At 36.7% G+C, this 20,273-nt stretch overlaps 1 protein-coding gene across 1 annotated transcript; it reads right to left on the bottom strand.

The window, feature by feature from the left end:
- Positions 1–231: 231 nt before the first annotated feature.
- LOC132192299 (cytochrome P450 81Q32-like) lies at positions 232–13,688 on the bottom strand. Its single transcript, XM_088511095.1, has 2 exons — positions 12,587–13,688; positions 232–858 (listed from the first exon to the last, which is right to left on the bottom strand). The coding sequence occupies exons 1-2, from the start codon at positions 13,046–13,048 to the stop codon at positions 232–234; spliced, it is 1,089 nt and encodes a 362-aa protein (XP_088367221.1). The 5' UTR covers positions 13,049–13,688.
- Positions 13,689–20,273: the final 6,585 nt, after the last annotated feature.

Consider the following 20,273-nt stretch of genomic DNA (forward strand, 5'->3'; position numbering starts at 1 on the left):
AACCAGTACAAGCCAAAGAGATCCAAATGTAAATGAATACAACAATTTAATGTACATATGGCAGTGTCTTTATTAATTAATATGAAACTTACTAAGTAATGAACACACACCTAAATATTTTTCAACGCTATCCACTCAAAAACTATAGGACTTTTTTTTTTTTTCTTTTCTATTAAATAACATCTAATAGAAAAAAAAAAAAAAAAAAAAAAAAAAAAAACCTCTATTAATTCAAACAGAATCTACAGACTCGGAAAGGAGGTTATTCATAATGGGACGTCCCTTACACATGGCCTCCAGTGCTACAGCTTTGGGCATGGTGACTCCATTGCCTTCAGTCATGTCTACTTCTTCCTCGCCAACCCTCTTCCACTCAAAACACTGAATCAATGACCCTAAAGCCAACCTCACTGTCCGTTGGGCAAGTCCTGCCCTGGGACATGCCCTCCTCCCCAACCCAAATGGCATCAACTTGTGCAAATCAGCCTCGCCGCACTCAAATCTTTTAGGTTTAAAACTGGTTGCGTCATCCCATACTTTGGGGTCTCTATGTATAGCCCATGCATTCACCAATAACATCGTGTTACGTGGAACATTGTATCCTCCCACTGTGCAATCATCGGAGGACATGTGGGGTAATAGCAGTGGGGTTGCCGGGTACAATCGAAGGGTCTCCGAAATTATACTTTGAAGGTAATGTAGTTTAGACACATCTAGTTCGTCCAACAAATTCTTCTTCCCAACTTGACTGTCCAACTCAGCTCTGGCCTTCTTCAATACGTCAGGATGATTAATCAGATTGGACATGGCCCACTCTAATGTCACTGCTGATGTGTCTGTCCCGGCAAGTAGCAAGACCTACTCAATATCAATTAATTAGTACAAGAGTTTGAAAGGAAAAAATGCATTGATTATTGGGAGTACGTAGAACTTAGCAAGATTTTATGACAACTGACAAGTTGTAAACTTGTAAAAGACTTCATAAGATGTTGAACTCATTCAATGTCACTGTGGACGCTCTATAGTAGCTAGACATGTACACTAGCAAGTTGCCACGTTTCCCACTAGCGATTGGGATGACGGGCTTTATCTATTTTTAGCTCCTTATCCATTTTCTGATAGTCCTATATCTATTTTAGTTGTCGACTTGTTATCACTACAAAAAACAGATTTTTTGCTGACCCATGATTACTGACGTGTCAGGTCGTCTGACACGTCAGTAAATCTTGCTGACGGGGCTTTCCTGACGTGTTTCGGTCGTCAAGAATGTGGGTGTCAGGAAATGGGAATTCCTGACGTGTCGAAATTGACACGTCAGGAATTACTGACGTGCTAAATTTTCACACGTGAGTAAATCTTCTAACGTGTGAAAATTGACACGTCAGGAAATTCCTCACGTGTCAAAAACTGACACGTCAAGAATTACTGACGTGTCAAAAATTTGACACGTCAGTAATTCTTGACGTGTCAATTTTTGACACGTCAAGAATTATTGACGTGTCAGTTTTTGACACGTCAGTAATTTGGTTCAAAACGAACCAAATTTGCCGACGTGTCAAAAATTGACACGTCAGTAATTACTGACGTGTCAATTTTTGACACGTCGGCAAATTTGGTTCGTTTTGAACCAGATTTTTTCCCTCCCCCCTATATTTTTTGTGATTTATTTCAGGACTATACCCGAATTTTGTATTACGGTTCACCTGATATTCAATCTATCCATCAAAACCATGCAAATAATATACAATTTTTCCATCAAATAACATACATCATATCCATTAACATCAATCACAAACTACCCATCAAAACTAACTTCAACACACCATAATAACACAAATAACATAATATATATACACCAATCACAAATATATATAAACTAACTTCAACACACCAAAATGACGCAAATAACATAATATATATACACCAATCACAAATATATATAAACTAACTTCAACACACCAAAATGACGCAAATAACATAATATACACCAATCACAAACTATCCACCAAAACTAACTTCAACACACCAAAAATGTCACATACTAACATAATATACACAAATACAATTACATCAACTTATACACAACTGTGAATAGCCTCAAATTCTCAACCAGACTAGCGATCATTGACATCCATAGCATCCTCTCGACGATGTCCATTACCTGCAAATGATAAAACAAACAATATTCACCAATAAAACAACCACCAAACAAATAAAATCCACTAACGGTAGATGATAATACAAACAATCATTGAGCCCGAATACAAACAATCACGTCGGTAAAGTGAAAGAAAAATGCCCGAATATTCACCTAACTCAGTTGTTAATTATTCCACAGTAAATGATATAACTAAAATAGGTAAAACGTTGAAGTTAGCAGAACTTTGATATAAAAAAAAAATTAGAAAAAAAATTAAGTCAATATATATATGCATGGTCACAGAGCAATCAATAATATATAGACATGAGACAATGAACTTCGTTTTTCCCATGGCAATTATGTGAGACATATGATCTTCTTCTTTTTTCCATTGCAATTATAGAACTTCCATATAGGTTATTAATGTTGGGGGTTCAATGGAAGAGATGATAAACACAAAGGGAAAGCGCCCTCCCTAGCATTGAGTGCATTTATATCTATTTATATTTAGAGTTACAAAATTAAGTTTATGAAGAACTGGTCTTGATGATATTGATATGCATGTATTGCTTCGTGCCATGCAGTTATATCCATTTATACGTGCATGAATAACTCTAAATAATTATTTCAACCAGCAAAACTCTAACCCACATCCATCACCAAACCAACCATGATATATAAACCAAATTTAAGCAAGATTTACAACATCATTAATTATTTAGAATGACTACAACATATCCAAATTCTAAATATATATATAGGGACAGTTATAAAACTAAATTGACTATTAAAAAAAGTCAGTACCTGATCCACTGTCGACCGACGATCGCACCATCGCAAAGGGTGGGGAAGCATTGTCTGGTGGGGTGTGAAACCGGATCATTTCCTCAAGTTGGCGAAAACGGTCGTCAAACCTTGCCTGACGTTCAGCCTCCTGTTCAGCTGCCTGTCGCGCTACCCGGGCATTGTTCTCAGCCATCTGCTCCGCCACTTGCTGGGCTACCCGCGCATTGTTCTCGGCCAACAACGCATCCATCTCTTCCTTGTGCTTCGCCCTCTCCGCGTCAAGCGCTCTATCAAGTGTGTCTTGTGATATCGTGGAGTACCTGACGTTTCCTGACCGTGCCTGTGACGGTGTATAGTATAAGTGTATGGTCCCCCGCACAGGCAGAATATTTGGTCCGGCCATCCGAACCCGACCGGCATACTCAGGCTTATTTCCCATTGCCTGGGCGAATGCGTCGTTTGGCGCCCACCTGACCGTTCCCTCTGTGATGCTAGACGATGCTGCAGGGTCGGTGGGTATAAGCTCATTCATCTTTTCCTGAATGTCACATTAATTATTGAGTCAGTGGGTCGCACAACTGTTAATCGCAAATAATTTATCAAATATACAAGCAAAACAACATATGAAAAGTGAATATCATACACATCTCTCCTTCACAATATCATTCGGATATCCACCGCCCTTCTTCGTGTGTGACTTGACATAATTGTGTGCACGTGTAGGTTGATGGCCCAAACGTTCGGCCTGCATTTAAAATAGGTAATTCATTTATTTTTAAATATATCAAATGATATAATGTTAGATATATATAGGATAAATTACACACGTACCTCCTCATGTGTCAATCTGGCATAGCTCATTGATCCGGTGCAATGTGGTGAATCATTTAATGCTCGCAAGCTCTTCATTTTCGCCGCATACTCCTACACAGTTAACACTTTTAATATGTTAATACCAATACAATTACAATAAATGACAGTACACAACACTAGGAATTTACATCATGACCTACCCTATTCTCCTGGGTACACCATCTCTCCAATAAGATATCCAGATCGACGGCATTGTACTCGCCTAGCGTCTGTCCCCCCAGTCTTGCCCGTATAGTGTCCGGCGTATCTTCCTCCGTAATGGCACATATTTTTTTGAGATCGTGCCTCCAAGTCCGCAGCTTGGAGCCCATATCCTTAAATGCTTCATTTTTTACTGCTTCCAAGTTGTACTCGGGTGGAACGAAAAAGTATGCCTGCACAAGTTCAACATTGATAAATTAAAAAATAAAATAAAATATGTGTATATGCATTTACTTACTAAACACACATATATATTTGCAACTCAGAGCGTATATATACATATATACATTACTAGTGTTTAACTTATTATTAAAAAACATACCATCAAAGCGTCCCAAATATCCTCCTTGGTACGGTCCGGTACCTTCGACCAATCGTCCGGTATTCGGACGAAATTTCCGCTCCTAACTATGTCTCCGGTCATCCGTCTGAACCGCACGGCACTAAATCCAACGGGCTGGCATGATGCATTGTACTCCAAAATGATCCGTTTGCCGGGGGGGACTCCCGGCCGCCTGTGCGAATCAAGAATGGTAAACACCTCAATAACGGTGTTTCCTTCAGAATCAGTACCTAACAAATTAAAAAATAGAAAGGTAAGTTATTTCGAATTCAATACTAGGTAACAAGTAAATTAAAACCAAAATATGCACGACATTAAAGCATATACACTTACTTATGATCCGGACCTGCCGAGGGCCTAACCGGGCGTCGGGAGCAGGGTTGGTGGGCTGCGGGTCATCCGTGGCCTGTGCCCCACCAACCATGTGTTCCTGGGCCTCTGTCTCAGTGTCCTCCAGACCTGCTTTGTATTTTTTAATAATGTTTAGAATTCTATGAAGTTGTAGTTGTAGTTAAATATAATTGATATTGCACCAATATAGTTAGAAACTTTCAATCTTTTGAATCTTTAAAAAAACAGTCGGGCGTACCTGCGCTATGCTGGGTGTAAAGCCGCTCGACATCGCCCTCATAACTCTGTCGTAACTCACTGTACGGGTACGAATCAACCCGAAACCCGGTTTGGGCCATGCCTGCCCGAGTGTATGGAGCATGGACAGGGGTCTCCCCTTCCATCGTACCTGGAAGAACTGGTCGATATCCTTCCTGTATCCCAAGAAGCTGAGCAACGTCTTGTTGCTCGCTGTCATCAAGTTGGACTGCCGGAGACCCAGGCAACGTAGACTGCCGCACTGCGGACGAGCCCCTGCGTGCTTTCCTCTTCCCCCTTGTACTCATGGTACCCTGTAAAAAACACCACAAACCCAATTAATTTCTTAAACAATGTATGAAATATTTACTACATTAAGTATGCATGAATAGTAGTGCTACATGAGATATATATCAGATTTTAGCAAATGCACAGCTTAATTAAGTGTGTTGATGTAATGTGCATGTAGTGAACAACTACCAATCAAAACATAAATATAAAATTAATTATACTACTATACATACGCTTCGGTTGGATCTAAGTCGTGTCTGACGTATTCGATATGATCTTGTAGATCGTGATCAACATTTCTGGGCAAAATAAGAGGCTCACACTCGTGGTAATTGGCACATGAATCTTGATGTCCTTCAACCTGACCAATGTCGTATATGTTTCTAGGCTTGGTCCTTACTGCGCAAGCCCAATCTGGGCACGTATCATCTTGTACGTAAAATACCTGGTCAACTTGTGAAGTTAGCACATACGGCTCATCAGAAACCAGGTCTCCCGTGTGGACAAGGTTTTTGAAGTTGACAAGTACTATACCATACTCATCCACCTTGTACCCCTTGTCCCTCGTGTTGTCTGCCCAATCACACCTAAACATAACGTACTTAGTCCTGTCGTAATACTCAACCTCAACTATTTCCGTTAACTTCCCGTAGTACGTGTCGCCATCAAGAGTCGGCACACACACCCCGCTGTTCTGAGTCCTCTTTCCGGCATCAGATGCAATAGTGCGAAACAGCTTGCCGTTAACCACATATCTATTGTATCTGACTGCTGCCTCCCTCGGCCCTCTACAATGCATTACCAATTTGTCACCAAGTTCATTCCTGGATCGCTCGTCCAATCGATCGACCTGTGAATATATTACGTACAATGGAAACGCACGGTTACTAGCTTTAGTTGATTTTAAAAATTGCACGCAAATAACTCCGACAATTGTGATAAGGTAAACATCACATCATTCTTACGTAGTCACGGTACCACTCGCAGAACAAGTCATAATGTTGGGTCTCCAACTGAGCCTCTGTTGTTCGTCCCCTATTGCATGATCGCCTAAGCGTATCTATGTGCATCCTACAATTCGAAATTATGTTAATTATAATTCAATACGAGCAATATTGTCACAAGTTCATTGAGCATGCAATGTACCAACAAAAGATCTCTACTTACATCCGCAATTGATGAAACTCGTCCAAGTTGAACATAATATACCGGTGTATCTGTGTCATTGTGATTCGGTCGAGTCGGACTCGTGTTCCATTTCCCTTTGAACCATCCAGATTTCTTTGTATCCTATTGTGAAAGGTTGGTGTATTCTCTAAATATCTCGAACAAAACGTCACCAACTCAGTTGCTATGTAGCCCTCCGCAATGCAGCCCTCGGGAGCCGCTTTGTTGCGCACATTAGATTTGAATACTCCAAGGCTCCTAAATATGAACCAATACATATTTTCAGTTTAGTTAGTACTTGTCATGTATTGGCACCTGAAACCAAAAAATAGAAAAATATCCGTAAACAAATTTTACCTCTCTGCCGGATACATCCATCTATACTGTACAGGTCCACCGAGTCGGCATTCACGGATAAGATGCACGACCACATGAACCATGCTCGTAAAGAAGCTGGGGGGGAAAACTTGTTCCATCTTGCACAACGTGATACAGATGTCACACTGTAGTCGGTCAATATCCTGTTCGGTCAATGTTGTTGAACATAGGCACCTGAAGAATGTGGACATCTCAACAAGAGGTCTAACCACATTGCTTGGAAGTGAACCACGCAATGCAATAGGTAGAAGCTGCTGCATCAGTACATGACTGTCATGACTCTTTAACCCCGATATCGTACGGTCCTTAAGTCGTATACAACGAGAAATGTTCGAGGCATATCCGTCGGGCACCCTTACATTTCGTAGCACTTTCAAAAAATGTGTTTTATCATCCTTGGACATCGTGTGGGTAGCTTGTTGATAATAGGTCTTACCATCCTGCGGGTCCACAAATGTATGAAGTGTACGTCTCAAGCCCATTTCTTGCAAATCTAAGCGGGCGGCGTGGTTGTCCTTCGTTTTCCCTGGAATGTCCAGTATTGTACCAAGTATGTTGTCCATGACGTTTTTCTCTATGTGCATAACATCAAGATTATGCCGCAATAAATTATCTTTCCAATACGGCAACCTAAAGAAAATACTTTTCTTCTTCCACACTACATGGCCATTATTCGTCTTCTGCTTTTTTCTTTCTTTTTTCTCAGCCTCCCTTGCCTGACCGGCGTTCTCATCCCCAAACACCATCCCTTCTAATTGGCTTATGACTTCATCTCCACTTGGCACATCAGGGGCACATTCTAGTTCTACGTTGCCGTCAAATGTGCTTTTGTTTCGTCTCCATGGATGATCCATGGGCAAGTATCGCCTGTGCCCCATATAACACCATTTATGGCCATGTTTTAACCATTTTGACCATGTCGAGTTCATACAACACGGACATGCCTTCTCACCCTTGGTAGACCATCCAGACAAATCTGCATATGCTGGGAAGTCATTAATTGTCCACATCAACTGCGCTCGCATAACAAAATTATTTTTCTTTGAGACGTCATATGTGCGAACCCCTACATTCCATAGTTCTTGTAACTCTTCAATTAAGGGTTGAAGGTAGACATCTATATCCATTCCAGGTGAACTTGGGCCCGGGATAATCAATGATAGTATAAAAGATGTGTGTTTCATGCACATCCAAGGAGGCAAGTTGTAGGGTACAACCATTACAGGCCAAGTGCTGTGCGATGTAGTCATATTCCCAAATGGATTAAATCCATCAGAGGTTAGTCCGAGCCTTACATTCCTGCTGTCCGCTGAAAACTCCTGATGTAAATTGTCAAATGACTTCCATGCTAAGCCGTCGGCTGGATGCCTCAATACGCCATCCTTAGTGCGGCCTTCTGCATGCCACCTCATAAAGCGTGCTGTATGTTTTGACATAAACAACCTCTGTAGTCGTGGTATGAGTGGAAACCACCGCAACACCTTCACCGGACGTTTCTTGCCCGATGATATGGGTTGACCGTCCTCATCTAAATTGATTGCTTCCGTCCATTTAGATTCTCCACATACGGTACATGAATCCAACTCTTTATTGCCCTTCCAGAATAGCATACAGTCATTACGGCACGCTGGAATCTTCTCATAGCCTAGTCCCATGTCTCGCAAAAACTTTTTCGCCTCATATGTATTAACTGGCAGAGTTTCACTAGTCTCGGGTAGCAACTGATTGATGAACTCTAGGAAAGCCGAGAAAATCGAGTTACTAACTCCACCAACACACTTCAAGTTGTACAGGTGAACAGTGGCACTTAATTTGCTATGTTTTGTCCCAGTATGAAGTGGCTTCTCCGCCTTTTTTAGAAGGGCATAGTACTTTAGTGCATCGCCTTCAGCGGCTTCTTCGGTCACAATTTCCTCACCCCCTTGCACTACGGCCTGAGGCTCACAATTGTCTTCCCTAACTACTTCGTGCATGCCGAATAAATCACGCAACATTCCGTGCATGTCTCCACCCTGATTTGCACATGCACCCGCATCTGAGGCCGGGCGATTGGAATTAGACCCGGTATCAGGACCCTGTACATGCTTCTCACCGTGATAGAACCAAAGTGTGTATTCCGGCATCATTCCTTTTCCCCCTGTCAAGTGGTCGAATACGAAACCCGGCGGGTGGCGCCGGTTATTTCGACAAACCTTACAAGGGCAATAGATGAATCCATCAAGGGTTCTACAGTTACTAACTGCAAACTCCACAAACATTCTACACCCGTCTCTGTATTCCCTCGTACCCCTAGACTTTGTCATCCAACTCTTGTCCATTTTTATCTACGTACATGAGTTAGGAATAAATACATAAGACTTACAAATTGTATACATACTTTCAAGCACATGCATGTATATAAACATAAACCGATACCTAAATATTTGAACCACATTAGAAATATAAACCTATACATTCTCGTATAGGGTTAAATTGTTTATGTCCAAAAATATATACATATTCATGCGTATCTACATTCAACCGTACTGAAGGGTGTATTTATAACCCTTATCTATTATAATTAATCTACAAAAACCAAATAAAAAAAAAAATACTTGATCCAAAATTTAAGCATTTTCTTTGGTGGGGACTTTCAAAAAAATATATATATTACAAGTTGACTTTCAAAAAAATATATATATTACAATTTGAACTGTTTTATTTAAATATTTTTTTTTTCTAATAAATCAATTTGTAATAACTTTCCCATATTCTAATCATTTACCACGAGCCACCCTAATTTATCTATTTTTTTTTTAATGCATATATTTAACCACAAAAGAGTTTTTTTTTTTTTTAAAAAAAAAAAAAAAAAAAAAAAAAAAAAATTTAAGTAAAAGTGAAGCTGTAAACTCATAGTCAAAACAAAGGAGGGTCTATCATAAATCTAATCTGTGGATTGGATGTGTGGGCACGTGTGGGGTTTGGACTATATATAAAATTTTTGGCAGAGAAACCCAAAAAAGAAATGGAAGAAAGACATAAAATTGGGGTTAGAATGAAGGGACGTGCAACCACCATTACAGCTGTAATACACCTTCAACCAGTAGGTCCATATTTCATCTACATATCTAATCTATCTCCTCCTATGAAATCCTCTAAGAAACTTCATAATCTCCTCCAAATGTGTTTTTTTTTTTTTTTTTTTTTTTCTCTGGGCTGATTATAATTTGCAAGTGGGACAGTGTAAGATTCATAATTTCACGTACCAACCACACTGGTCTTGCATACAAGTACCAGGTCCTTGTGAAGTAATTATATTTAAAAAACAATTATATTTACAAAGAAAAACCTACCTAGCATAAGAAACATCATTTTGCATGCATCTATATTTTCAACGTACAATAAGTAATTAATTAATAGATATTCCTAAAAAAACAAAAATGTAACATCAATTACAAGCTCACAAATACTCAATCTCATACATTATTGAAACATCATGCGAATATATGACAAAATGAAACATACAATTCTGCAATATACAACATAATGTATATATTTTATATATTCTGCAATATATATATATATATATATATATATATATATATTACCTAAAAACTATATCAAATAAAACAATATATGTAGAACAACACAATATATATATATATATATATATATATATATTCTGCAATAATAAAACAACACAATATAAAACAACATAAAACAACAATTTTATACAACACAATATATGCATATATATATATTAATCTGCAATAATAAAAAACAATAGTATATATAAAATAAAACAAAATATATATATATATATATATATATATATATATATATATACCTGCAGGTGATCGAGATGGAGGAGCAGATTCGGCCGGAGAATCGCCGGAGACGGCAACGACGCTGTGGAGGCGGTGGCCGGCGACGGGGAGTGAGCTAGCTAGAGAGCGGTACGTACGACGCTCCGGCAGAGAGATAGAGCTGATCACGGCCGGAGCAAATGAAGAGAAAGTAGAAGAAAATGAGGAAGAGTGAGAGAGGAGATATGCAGAAGATCGAACAAAAGCAGGGCTGGCGGGAGAGAAGAGAGACGAGCTGGGTGGGGGCATGTGCGTGCAAATGTGGTAGCACCAGGGGAGGGAAAATCAAAAAAAAAAAAAAAAAAAAAAAAAAAGAAGAAAAATATCACTACTGCAGGTGCGTGCGATGGGACGGCCAGCAGGCGCTGGCCTTCCCAACGCACTTTCCTGACGCGCCACATAGGCACGTCAGGAAATATTTATATATATATATATATATATATATATATATATAAATATTATCTATATTAATTAATTAATTATATATATATATATGTTATAATATATTTATACACGTTATTTTAAATAGCATATATATATATATATACATGTTTATATGTTTATAATATAGTATTAATTATATTAATACTAATATAATTTATGTTTTCCTCTTTTGTATTTCATTTGAGTTCTCATGTATTTGGTTTTATTTGATGTACATGAATATATATATATATATATATAGTGCAATTAATCTTACAAACAACAATTTTCATTTTAATGTGCATGGCTAAAACCTAATTGATATATATATATATATATATATATGTCTGTGTGTGTGTGTTTGTCAAAACGTTAATATCATCGATCACCAATATTGTTACTTTAATTATTTTAATTAATGAAATACCAAATTTGGTGTCTCACAATTAAATGAACGAGATCGAGAAAAATGCATGTTATACGTACATATATATATATATCCTTTACTATAATTTGAACCATGCATGCACGTTAAATTCATGTTATATAAATATCATTTTGCATGGTTTTGCTATATATATGATATCTCGAGTAAAATATGGCTAACCGTTGGAATTTTTTTTAAGTTTTGAATGTTCAAATGGAATGGGTTACCGTACATGCGACGCATCAGAAAAGTATATATTAAAGTACTGGTCGGTGCTTGTTTTCTAAAAATTAATTTTATTGAATGTTAATTGGAATTCGATCATACTGTACAATATTAAATTACCCTAATAATGTTGGGATCATATATATATATATATATATATATATATATATATATATATATATGTATTTATTTATATTTACATAGTGTAATTATTGACGTGTCAATTTGACACGTCAACAATTGCTGACGTGTCAAAATGACACGTCAAGAATTGTTGACGTGTCATTTTGACACGTCAACAATTGCTGACGTGTCAATTTGACACGTCAGCAATTGTTGACGTGTCAAATTGACACGCCAGCAATTGTTGACGTGTCAAATTGACACGTCAAGAAATATTGACGTGTCAGTATTTGACACGTCAGTAAATAATCAGCCAATTATTTATTAATTTTAAAATGATGTCACATTTAAATTTGGTTCAAATTTACTAACGTGCCAAAGTGACACGTCAGTAAATACTGACGTGTTGAAAACAACACGTCAGTAAATATTGACGTGTACCTTTTAACACGTCAGTAAATAATTTATTGACGTACTACTTTTAACACGTCAGCATTTACTGACGTGCCAAAAAAATGTTACTGTTTGACACGTGAAGAAATGAGCTTTTTTTTGTAGTGTATACTATAATAATAATAATAATAATAATAATAACAGAAAAGAAATCTAAAAAAGGAAAATATTTAGATATATATTTATAAATTGATTTTTTTATCATTTATAATAATTAAAAGAATTAATAAATTAAACAAAACTATTAATAATAAACTGTGACATTAATATATAAAAAAAAATGGTAATAACCTTGACACGAGTTATCTTGGAAGACTTACCATAATAAGGCCTTTGATAATCTGGTCCGTATAGTATTCTGGCTGTGATTTCTGCAAAGAAAGCAGATGGTGGATCATAGTGTTTCCCTCTTCGTTACCCTTCTTCTCGTCAATAAGGCCTTGCATGAAGGCATCCGTCTTCTTGCCAAGCCTCATCAGCCTCTTCTCTAATCTACCGTAACCAATCCACCGCAACATGGGCACGAATTCGTGAGCATTCGACGCCCCTCCATTCTCAGTAATCTCTCTCATCATCTCCCTAAACTGCCTTGCCTCTTCCTCGTCCTTCACGTCCTCCCCGTACCCGTAGTACCGCTTCCCCGCCACCATTCTCATTATGATGTTAAAGGTGAGGTCCAAGAACATCGATTTCAGCTCAACCTTGGTGAAATCTTGGGACGAGTTGTGTCCCAGTTTTCGGAGCAAGCGCTTGATCTCGTCCCTTTGGATGCCCAGGAACATGTTGAGGCGGGTGGTTGAGAAGATCTCGAGTGCGCTGTTGCGGCGGAGGTTGCGCCAGTGGTCGCCGTAGGGGGCTGCTGTCACGGTGGTGTGGTTGTAGCTGAGGTGCTTGGTCCCTAGGGTGGGAGGACGGTTGGCTAAGACGATGTCGTTTTTGGTGAAGCATTCTTCGACTGCGGATGGGGACGACACGATAACCACCAGTTGGGAACCAAATCGGAGGGAGAAAATCTGGCGTATTTTTGCGAGAGGCTTTGGAAAGTCCGGTGGATGGGCTTTTTGACGAGATGAAGATGACCCAGAATTGGGAGAGAAGGTGGGCTGGGAGGGAGGTGTTTGGGTGTTGTTGTTTGAAGGTGGATGATGAGCTTGAAAGCAACAGCGACGACGAGAAGAGAGAGGGATGAGTATAACAACAACATGTCTTCCGTATTTGTGAAAATGTCTGTGAAGAAGATGTGGTGTATATGTGGGATATGTGGGATAAGGGGCCTTGCAGGCAGCTCTATATATATGGAGAGAAATCCATCCTTTGACGTAACAGCTTAATCATATGTCATGTAGACTTGTATTTGATTCCTCATCTAAAAGGGGCAACTGGCTTTTGAATTTGATTCCTCATCTAAAAGGGGCAACTGGCTTTTCTATATAGACTTGTATTACTTCCCTTCTGTTTCTTTCTTGGTCCAATGGACATAGCGCGTCTTTGCATTCCATACGGTGGCGGAGATAGATATTTTACATTGAGGGTGGCGCAAAATTTTTTTTTTTGTCATAAAAATTGTCCACCTTAAAAAATTTAGTAAATCACACAATATATGCATCACAAAAAAATATCTATAAAAGTTCATAAATATGTGTTTAAATTGATATATTAAAAATGTAACGTATCGGCACTATATAAAAAAGACAGAAATACCAAAAAAAAAAAAAAGTGTCCAAAAATACACCTTACAGTATCTTAGAAGTACAAAATCATCGAGTATCGAATCTAAATCGAAAAATTCATTTCGATTTAGATGCCTATGGGTTTTTCCATTTCTGGATAACCAGACTCCATAGATACATACACATATGTTTACTAACTTTTATTCAATTTTCTAGTCAACCAATGTCCAAACAAAAGATAATTAAACGAAAACAATAAAAAAATTACAAATAGAAAAGATAAATATGTGAGAATTAATAATCAGAGAGATCATATCAAAACCTAATTTGGCAGCTGCATCATCGAGTTCGATCATTCCCACCCCACGCCCAGTGCACCACACAACCTCAAGAAACTGATAAAATAAATCGAAAAATTCAAAATTAAAACTAGGTAAAAGAAAGAAACTAGAACAAAAATCTAACACAAAAGCGACCGAGAGTCAAAGAGGAGCAGTTACTTTGCTTGGTGATGATGATGGTGGCATCTAGACACGATATATATGGGACAAAAGATCATCAACCCCACTTTGCTTTACAACCTTATTGAAGACAACAAGGCTGAAATTGTGTTGAGAAGTAATGGTAGTACTAGTAATATTGGGAGTGTTGTGTCTTGGGTAGGTAAAAAGATTTATTTTTTTATTTTTTTATTTTGCAGTGGGAAAAAAAATTAAAAATCTTTGGGGGTGCCACGGAGTGTTGTGGCTCCGCCACTAATTCCATATGTGAGGTCCAATAAATTAAAAATAATTTATTAGAAATGTCACTTTATGACCCCAGAGACAATTAGGATTTTTCACGAGCTAAAGTATGAATAAAAAGTCAAATCTAATTCTAAATGGGATTAGCCCTAATTTTTAAGCATAAAAATACATATATATTAACTTAATAAAAAGAAAATTTGAAAATACAAGTTTTGTATCATGGTAATTATAGATGTAAATTAAAATGGTTATACAGAAAGAATAGTCTTTGTAAATTAAAGAATATACAGAAAATAAAAAAAATAAAGTGCATATGAGTAAGAGATGGCTTGAATTAGAGATGGCAATTGCGGAATTATCACGTCATTCACATGAGACAATATGCTCTTTCCTCATCCAATGCATGTCTATGTTTTACAATGGAGATAAGGATTCAAAATAATAATCTCTTTGTAAGGAGACCGGTAAAATAATAACTGCGGAGAAAAGTTTAGAAACTCATAAAGAGGACCACATCTTATTCAATTAAAAATCTCTTTGGAACCTTCTATTTTTCTATCTATTTTTTCCACTAAAATCTCATTCAAAAATTGAATTCTTTTCCAGTTTTATAACCTTCTATTGCCTTGAATATGATTCAAGCCCACTACAAGCAATATGGTCTTTAGCGACTAAACAAATAGCGGCGACTTTTTGGTCGCCGCTATTGAGGGGTCATTAGTGGCGACTTAAAAAAATCGCCGTTAATGACGCATTATTAGCGGCGACTTTTAAGTCATCGCTAATAGTGGACGCTTAAAACAAAAGAAAATATTATTTAGCAACAACAACAATAGCGGGGACTAAAAGTCGCCGCTATTAAGCATCATTAGCTGCGACTCAAAGGGGTCACCGCTATTAAACATCAATAGCGGCGACTCCTGTCGCCGCTAATAATACCCCAAACAGCGGCGACCTCAGAGTCGCTGCTATTGACATGATAAAAAATTAAAAAAACATAAAAAAACTCATTAACGGCGACCATAAAGTCACCGCTACTGATGGTCAACAGCGGTGACTCCTAAGAGTCGTCGTTGATGAGTGGTCAATAGCGGCGACTTTAGGGTCTCTGCTATTGACAAGAGAAAAAATAATAAAAAAAATTAAAAAACTCATTAGCGGCAACCATAAAGTCACCGCTAATGAGTGCCAACAGCACCGACTCTCATGAGAGTCGCCGCTGATGAGTGGTCAATAGCAGCGACCTTAAAGTCACCGCTATTGACCCTTGAAAAAAAAAAACAAAAATTAAAAAAATAAATAAATATTGGGGCGATGCTATTGACCCTACATATATAATAGAAAAAATTTATTTCCCAAAAATTCACCTTCATAATATGTCATTATTTCTTTCATATTAATTATTGCTGAATTTTTTCTATTTTTCTATTCTTATTTTATATAAAAAATAAATGTTTATTTTTTTCTTTTAAATAGAACAAATTTTCCTATTAAATTAAAACGCTTAGAAAAATTAATTTTTTTTTTATATTATTATTGAAGTTTTCTTTTTCTTATTCTTATTTAAATGTTTGATTGATCGTGATAAGATCAAATGTTCAATCAAACATTCAATCGATCCTAGTGAATTAGTTCGATTAATCGTTATAGGATCAAATGTTCGATCAAACATCCAATCAATTCTAATGAATTAGTTTGATTGAACGTGATAGGATCAAACATCTGATCGATCCTAATGAATTAGTTTGATTGATCATGATAGATCAAACATCTGATCAATCCTGGTGAATTGGTTCGATGGATCAAGATAGGATCAAATGATCGATCGAACATCCGATGGATCTTACTGAATTAATTCGATTGATCGTGATAGGATCAAATTATCGATTAAAGATCCGATCGATCCTACTGAATTAATTTGATTGATCGTGATAAGATCAAATGATTGATCAAACATTTGATCGATCCTAATGAATTAGTTCGATTGAGATAGATCCTAATTAATTAGTTCGATTGATCATGATAAGATCAAATGATCGATCAAATATCCGATCGATCCTAATGAATTAGTTCGATTGATCGTGATACGATCAAATGTTCTATCAAACATCCGATCGATCCTAGTGAATTAGTTCGATTGATCATGATAGAATCAAATGTCCAATTGATCCTATTGAATTAATTCGATTGATCGTGATAGGATCAAATTATCGATCAAACATCCGATCGATCCTACTGAATTAATTTGATTGATCGTGATAGGATCAAATGATCGATCGAACATTGATCGCTCCTAATGAATTAGTTAGATTGATCGTGATAGGATCAAATGATCGATCAAACATCTGATTGAATTCTCCGATTGATCCTAGTGAATTAGTTTGATTGATCATGATAGGATCAAACGATCGATCAAATATCTGATCGATCCTAATGAATTAGTTCGATTGATCGTGATAGGATCAAATGTTCGATCAAACATCTAATCGATCCTAATGAATTAGTTCGATCGATTGTGATAAGATCAAATGATCGGTCAATCATCTGATCGATCATCATATCAATACTAGTGAATTGGTTCGATTGATCGTGATAGGATCAAATGATTGATTAACATCTTATCGATCTTAGTTAATTAATTCGATTGATCGTAATATGATAAAATGTTCGATCAATTTTTAAAAAATATTTTTAAAACTTGCACCAAAGTACTAGTGTGTTTGCTTTCAGAAAGTTGTTATAAAAAAGTTTTTTTTTTTTTAAAAAAAAAAAAAAAATTCATAAATTTGATCAAATTCTATATGATATATAGCTCTGTCTCCGGCCCACCTTTTGAGTCTTTAAGACACACACCGAGAGATTGAGAGAGAGGTGCGAATCGATCGCTACAATCACAAATCAAATTACTTCCCCGCAGGTACATCTCCGTTTCCCTCTAAGCTTTCTTTCTTCAATGCGTTTAAGATCCTCCGTTTCGGTTCCTTTTCTCTGCATTTCGTTCCTATTTTCTAGTGTTTCCGATACTGCAATCCGGCTTAATTTTCTTAATTTTGTGTATTACAAAGAAATAATATCAGACAAGAAGGTTCTCTAGGGCCCAAACTCAAACGGACCTGAATGTTGTTCTATTGTGTTTGATTCAATGGGGTTTTGAATGTTTAGAGAGATTGTTCTGTTCGGATTGTTTTTTGTTTTTGGGGTATGTGTGGGGGGAGGGGTTTGTATTGGATTGCTTCTCTTGTCCCTGAATGTTGTTCCATTGGGTTTTGCCCTTTTTTTTTTTTTTTTTTGGTTCAAATGGTTGAGATATATAATGAACAAGTTCGTGATCTTCTTTCAGGTGATGGTCCTCAAAAAAGATATCCTTTTTTTTTTTTTTTGTCTTTCATTTTTACTTTTCGATTTCATTCTTGATTGAAAGTTGAACTCCATCTGATCATTTAATTACGAGCAGTACTCGTCTTTTAGTGGAAAAGTTTTTGTTTGAGTTACACACTTGGGATTTGGAACACCACCCAACCGAATGGGTTAGCTGTCCCTGATGCAAGCATGCACCCTGTTGAATCAACCACAGATGTCTTGGAGTTGATGAATATTGGTTTGATGAATAGGGCAGTCGGTGCCACAGCCCTGACCGAAAGAAGTAGCAGATCCCGTAGGTTGTATTCTCAGTATTAACTTCTTCTGTCAACCACTTTACATGTTCGATTTTTCTTTTTCTTTTTTTATAATTTATTTGTGTGGGGGGAGGGGTTTGTATTGGATTTTGCTTCTCTTGTCCCTGAATGTTGTTCCATTGGGTTTTGCCCTTTTTTCTTTTTTTTTTTTTTGCGGGGGGAGTGGGGTGGGGGTTGCTTGTGTTGTCCCCGAATGTTGTTTACAGAATTGTGTTAGTTTGGGTTATTGATTGTTTCTGGATAAGGGCATTGGGGTTTTTTTTATTGGATTGTTTCTGTTGTCCCTTCGTAGGTTTTACCTAAATGGGTGCTTAATTTTTGAAAATGGCTGCAATTGTGTGAGCTTAAATGGGGTCTTTGATGGTTTAATGGCTTAATTGTGTATGCTTAGTTGGGATGCTTTGCATCATATCTGTATTGATATTGTATTGAAGCGAACTGTGCAGATTTGTCAACTTCCACTGCTTATTCCTGTGCATGATGATATAGTGGGTTAAACCAGGTGTGTAAAAAAACTAGGTGTAATGGTGTAAAATAAGCTAAAGTTAAGAGCTACAAGTGAGCAGATATTAAAAAAATTGTTATAATTGATGTTCCTAATTTTGTTCGCAAAAAAAGTAAATTACAAATTATTTCCATGTTTATGTTTAGTATCCGTCTTTAAGCTATTGCAGAAAGGATGCTTTTTCATGGTATTTTACTGTATGGGTTTTTGGGCTTTCTATTGTACTTTTTTGGGCTTTCGTTGTATTGTGATAAATTTAGATTGTGTTAATTGTTTTCTACTTGGAGTGATTAGTTTATCTTGAAAATTGACCTTTTGTTTTTATCTAAGTATTCTCTTCTTGGGTCGCTATCTTGGATCGATCATTTGAAATTTCATTTTATTTGGTAAACGATTGGTTTTTATTTTGAAATTACATTAATTTAGAATATTATTAATGGTTCTGTTGGGTTTTTTCTTTTATGGATCTTAGTGACTTCTTGTTGTTTTTATGCCACCACTATGCCTTGAATAATAATACTTGGCCGTACTTAAACTTTCTATTTATGTATTAATATGTTTTGAATGATATCTTTTCTGTTTAATGATTGAAGTACTCATTTTTTGATGATTTGGAGGGATTATTGTCAATACTGTCTAATTTGTACTACTATACTTTTCCATCTGTTTTGTTAATGCCAATTTTCTATCAAATTCGATGTATTTCGTCATAAATGGATGCTAATCTTTGTTTCAATCTCTATCAAATTTTTAAGAAGAAAAAATCATATCTCATCTGTGATTAAGGTTTATTTCATAATTTCAGGAATATACTAAACTATGATAGTATTCATAGAAGGTTTTATTGAACAATGAGTAGAAGAAATCTGAACCTCTTACCAAACAAAGAAAGAGGAAGAAAAAAACAAAAAAAAGGAGAAAAGAAAAGGAAAGTAGAACACCAAGTGTGTCTTGTTAGCAACAATAAGAATTCTATTTACATTCTTTAAAAGTGAATAAGAAGACATTAACCTTGACTTTATTCACCATTTGTTGAGATCAAATTCAAAGGAAAAATCCCTTTACCCAACTTCCCGGCCAATGTAAATTAGGGTAAATCATTTTTTTTATAAGTAATCGAAATATCATTAAATGTTCATTGGTTATAACTTTGGGCCAACTTGAGGTTGAAAACATTCTTGCTTTCCACAAAATTATTCCTAATATTCTTTAAACAAGGATGAAAACAAATCTAAAATCACTTGTTCTTGCTTTCCAGAAGTCTAAGTCATGAAAACAAATCACTTGTTCTTGCTTCCCTCAATCTAAAATCTCAAGACTTACTTAGCAATGACCATAAGCTTATAGAAAGTGTTGGCCCAAGTAGCTTGTGTTTGACATGATCAAAATAGGAGAATCTCTAAAGTGGC

The sequence above is a fragment of the Corylus avellana genome, chromosome 10 (assembly GCF_965113065.1).
Source record: "Corylus avellana chromosome 10, dhCorAvel1.hap1.2, whole genome shotgun sequence".
Taxonomy (NCBI): Eukaryota; Viridiplantae; Streptophyta; class Magnoliopsida; order Fagales; family Betulaceae; genus Corylus; species Corylus avellana.

Coding starts and splice junctions, on each gene's coding strand:
- LOC132192299 (XM_088511095.1), bottom strand. CDS start 13,048: ATGTTCCTGGGCATCCAAAGGGACGAGATCAAGCGCTTGCTCCGAAAA. Junction 859..12,586: donor TTATCAAAGGCCTTATTATG/GTAAGTCTTCCA, acceptor GATATTGAGTAG/GTCTTGCTACTTGCCGGGAC.